The 1,538-nt window shown below is 44.9% G+C and overlaps 1 protein-coding gene across 1 annotated transcript in view; it reads left to right on the forward strand.

Annotated features, from left to right (window-relative positions):
- Window positions 1-1,538, forward strand: part of npr1a (natriuretic peptide receptor 1a) — a 30,170-nt gene that overhangs the window by 14,529 nt on the left and 14,103 nt on the right. Inside the window, exons 6-8 of the mRNA XM_008299020.1 lie at window positions 77-171; window positions 423-558; window positions 724-808. Coding sequence (XP_008297242.1) covers window positions 77-171; window positions 423-558; window positions 724-808 — 316 coding nt within the window. The remainder of the gene's footprint in view (window positions 1-76; window positions 172-422; window positions 559-723; window positions 809-1,538) is intronic.

A 1,538-nucleotide genomic window follows, 5' to 3' on the forward strand; every position in this document is an offset into this window, starting at 1 on the left:
GGTTACAGATGTTCTACAGGGTTACAGGTGTTTACAGGTCTGTGTCCAGATGTTGACATGTTGTGTAACTCTGCAGGGGTGATGGGGATGGTGGAGATGGACGAGTTCGGGGACAGACAGATGGACTTCGCTGTGTGGGACATGACGAACATTGACTCTGGAGAGTTTCAGGTAAAACACTTGACTCATGATGTCATCGCTGCAACACCTGAGAGACGAGGTAAAGACTTTTAAACCAAAGCGGCAACGAGCAATCATTTCCTAATGAATTAATCAGCTGCTTGGTCTCTAACGTATCGGAAGATGATGTCTCTGTCCAAAGATGTTTAGTTTCCCACCACAGAGGAGGATAGAAATCTGAAATTATTCACATTGTTTGTGTGTGTGTGTGTGTGTGTGTGTGTGTGTGTGTGTGTTTTCAGGTGGTGTGTGTCTACAACAGCAGCATGAAGCAGCTGCTGCTGCAGGAAGGTCTGAGCTTCCAGTGGCCTGGAGGTTCTCCACCTGCAGACATTCCTGAGTGTGGCTTCAAGAACGACAACCCAGCGTGCCACGCACGTATGCACCACTGCTGGCACACACCTACACACATTTAGTTTTAGTGAGGACCTTACTGTCAGGGTAACTGTGGATGGTCCTCACAAGACACCTCAACGTGTACAATGAATGGTGTAGGACACTCCTTTCTTTCTGTCCTTATGGGGACATTTTCTCTGGTCTCAGGAACAGTCACGATGCATCAGATGATTTCCATGGTGATCTGCTTCGTCTTTGTCATCATCGTCACCGTCACCGTGTTTATCTACAGGTGAGAAGCACACACACACACACACACACACACACTCACACACACTGTGTGATGATTTGAACTCTCACAACAACTCTGTCTGTCTACCTGTTGTCTGTCTGTCAACCTGTCTGTCTACATGTCTGCCTGCCTGTCTGTCTGGTTGATGACAGGGAGATCACAGCGAGGCCCAGGATGAAGGGCAGACGTAGATAGAACAGATAACAAAGCCGACGTCTTCTTTTTTTTTGTCCATACAGTAAAACCTTCAGAATGTCCTCTGTCCTCAACATGTGGAGATTTGGGGATAATTAATGTTTTACTTTGTGTAGTTATCTGTTCTGCTGTTTACAGTTTGTGTGAAGGAATGTTGGGCTTATTGATCCATACATCAATACAGCAACACTTTGAGCAAACAGTGACGTCAGCAGCTTCCTTCAAAGACAAACGGAGCTGGTGAAGGTCCTGACTGGAATGCTTCCATTTCTCTGGTCTGAGGTTTTTCATCAAAGCGATGATATATTGATGATGAAAGTGATCAGAAACACCAGCAGACCTATTCAGTTAATCTGCTGTTAATAAACTCAGCTGTGGACAAAGTTTTCATCTCTTTGTGGCTTCTTAGGAAGAAAGATGGTAACTTCCAGTGTTGCTGATAGTTACGGCGAATTTACCTGAAGTTTACTATAAAAGTCTTTTAGGATGTTGGAGACATAAGAACTCCTCTATGAGCTCTTCATACCCCTCTATA

This window comes from Stegastes partitus, unplaced genomic scaffold, assembly GCF_000690725.1.
Source record: "Stegastes partitus isolate 25-593 unplaced genomic scaffold, Stegastes_partitus-1.0.2 Scaffold1371, whole genome shotgun sequence".
In the NCBI taxonomy this organism is placed as follows: Eukaryota; Metazoa; Chordata; class Actinopteri; family Pomacentridae; genus Stegastes; species Stegastes partitus.